This window comes from Vulpes lagopus, chromosome 1, assembly GCF_018345385.1.
Source record: "Vulpes lagopus strain Blue_001 chromosome 1, ASM1834538v1, whole genome shotgun sequence".
Lineage (NCBI taxonomy): Eukaryota > Metazoa > Chordata > Mammalia > Carnivora > Canidae > Vulpes > Vulpes lagopus.
The window spans coordinates 92,856,828-92,859,400 of NC_054824.1; the positions used below are offsets into that span (position 1 = coordinate 92,856,828).

General features: G+C 34.7%; 1 protein-coding gene across 1 annotated transcript; it reads right to left on the reverse strand.

Annotated features, from left to right (window-relative positions):
• Positions 1–1,836: 1,836 nt before the first annotated feature.
• LOC121490345 (protein S100-A10-like) lies at positions 1,837–2,130 on the reverse strand. The gene has a single exon (XM_041753968.1). It carries the CDS (start codon positions 2,128–2,130, stop codon positions 1,837–1,839), a length of 294 nt encoding a protein of 97 aa, XP_041609902.1.
• Positions 2,131–2,573: the final 443 nt, after the last annotated feature.

Sequence of the window (2,573 nt, forward strand, 5' to 3'; positions counted from 1 at the left end):
TATGAAAAATGGCTAGAGTTAGGTAGTAGCTGGAAATGAAAGTTAATACGTTAAACAAAGGGAGGGCTAATTATGGTCTAGAGTACCTGGGAAGATCAGAACTCCAAAATCCAGATATGACTCATTCAAATAATCTGTCTTCTTTTGTTATCTGCAATTTTAGTTTTCTTTTGAGTATGTCATATACATTCACAAACATTCAAAATTAAAAGTGTACAATGGGGGTATGCAATAAAAACAATCACCTTCTTGAACTTATTCATCTGCCATCCAGTTTTTCTAAAGAGTCAAGCTTATACCACCTTTCAGAGGTAGTCTGCATGAACACGTAACTATTTTATGTCTCTTCATTCCCATAAGCATAAATATATGTGTGAGATCAGTTCATGTTAATAAAAAAAACTTCCTCATTTTTTTTCCTGCAGCTTCATAGGATTTTTATATGATTGCATCATACTTGACTTAGCCAGTTCGCTACTGATGAACATTTAGGTTGTTTCCAGTCTTTTGTTCTTACACATAATAACAGTAACTGATTATCTATCTATCTATGTATCTATCTATCTATCTATCTATCTATCTATTTTATGTATTCATGAATATAAGTAAAGGATAAATTCCAAGAGTTCAAGCCACTGAGTAAAATGCTGTATCCAGCAGCTTAGGTTGAATTACACCATAATAACACATTGATGTCGCATTCACAGTAGCTTATAACAATAAAGGTTTCTCTCTCACTCGTGTTACATCTTCACTGCAGGATGCTTTAGCTCTTTTGTACATTATCCTCATTCTAGGACCTAGGCTGAAGAAACAACCCCTTTCCAAAATACTTTTGTTTTTGGTAGAAGGGGAAAAGGACATGGTTAACCATACGGTGACTCTTAAAGCTGCTTAAAAATAATGCATGCCACTTCTACTTAGAGTCCACTGTGGAAGTCATGTGTCCAGGAGGACGAAGGATGTGGATGTATAATTCTCTCCATAGGGGGGAGGAAGCAAATATTTAAAATACCAGCATAGTTCACAAAAATGAGTAAGTATATTTATAAATTTGGTAGATGCCAAACTGTTCTAAAAGTATTACAAATTTAAACTCATAAAAAATATATGTTTTCCCCATTCTCTCACCAATACATTACTATACCAGATTCTTTGATCTTAGTAATCTGAAAAGTAAAATATATTTTGATGACCTTAATCTGAATTTCTCTTATCATGAATAAAGTTTAGACTATATTCACATTCACTTCCATATTCATATTCAAATGTCTTAGCGTAAAAATATCTGGGTGTCTTCTTTTATTAACAGTTGTTTCTTTTATTGGCACACTATGATCAGGTTATGATCATTAATTTCCTGTTATCAAGTCAGCTTGTGTGCCTATATGGTATCAATTTGTCCTCACTTACTGATAGCTGACAGGATATGTTTCCGATATTTTGTTTTTTTATAACAGGTTTGTTGTATTTTTTTTAAATAAAATACAAATGCAGTATTTTTACATCTTTCTTTTGGATATCATAAGCCCAATATTCAAATCTATTTTGATACTTTTAAAATCTTTTAAAATATTTTTTTCTTGAGAAACTGAAAAAGGAAGTTGTTTATTGCGGGGAAGAGGATGCAAGCAACATAAAAATCAAAAGCTTATCTGGCTTTCACTGACTTTTCTTTCTCTGCTTCTCAAATGGGGGCTGGATTTTATTTGGACATTTTCTGAGGGTCCCAATCTGCTTATGGAATACTTTATACAGGGGAAAGCTGTGGGACAGATTCCTTAAAAGACCCTTCTGGAAAACTCTCATTGGGCAGGGAGTGTTGCTCAATGTTGCCTATTTCCTTCCCTTCTGTTTCATCTGTATTACAAAATAGTCATTGCATGCAATGGTGAGCCTAGCAATTAGTGAAAAGAAGCTCTGGAAGTCCACTTTGCCATCTTGGCACTGGCCTAGGTCCTTCATTATTTTGTCCATGGCCAGGGGGTCTTTTTGATTTTCTAAAAAGCCAGGAAACTCCTTTTCCATGAGTATTCTCAGGTCCTCCTTTGTTAAATAGCCTCTAACCCCAGCAAACTTGTGAAATGTGAACATCATGGTTTCCATGACATGCTCCATTTGAAAGGGCATTTTGGTGAGGTCTGTTGAAATCTTGGTCAGAGGTGAGGTGAGGATGCTTGGCTGACTAGGATGCATAGCCAGTCTAAAATATTTTTTCTTATTAAAAAATGATACATCCAAAAAGTATTCAGGCAAGGAAATAAAAATAGCTACCATGGGTGTCATTATTTATTTTGAATATTAATTCTGTCACCTTTCATGTTAGATCACCTGGAAATTCGATAAATAAGCTTTCTACAACTTATTCATACCATCAAAAAAATTAATAATGTCAGGCTGGTTTCCAGCTTCTCTTCCTGGCATCTCACTCGGTAATTATCAAGAAAATGGTTAGTGATTAAAATCCAACACACAGTTTCTACAAACTTTTAATTCTATGGCGGGTGTCTTTTTCTTTGGAGTTGTGGGAAGTGGCTAAGAAATGCAGTCTGGGCTTGAAGTGGCACTGAGGA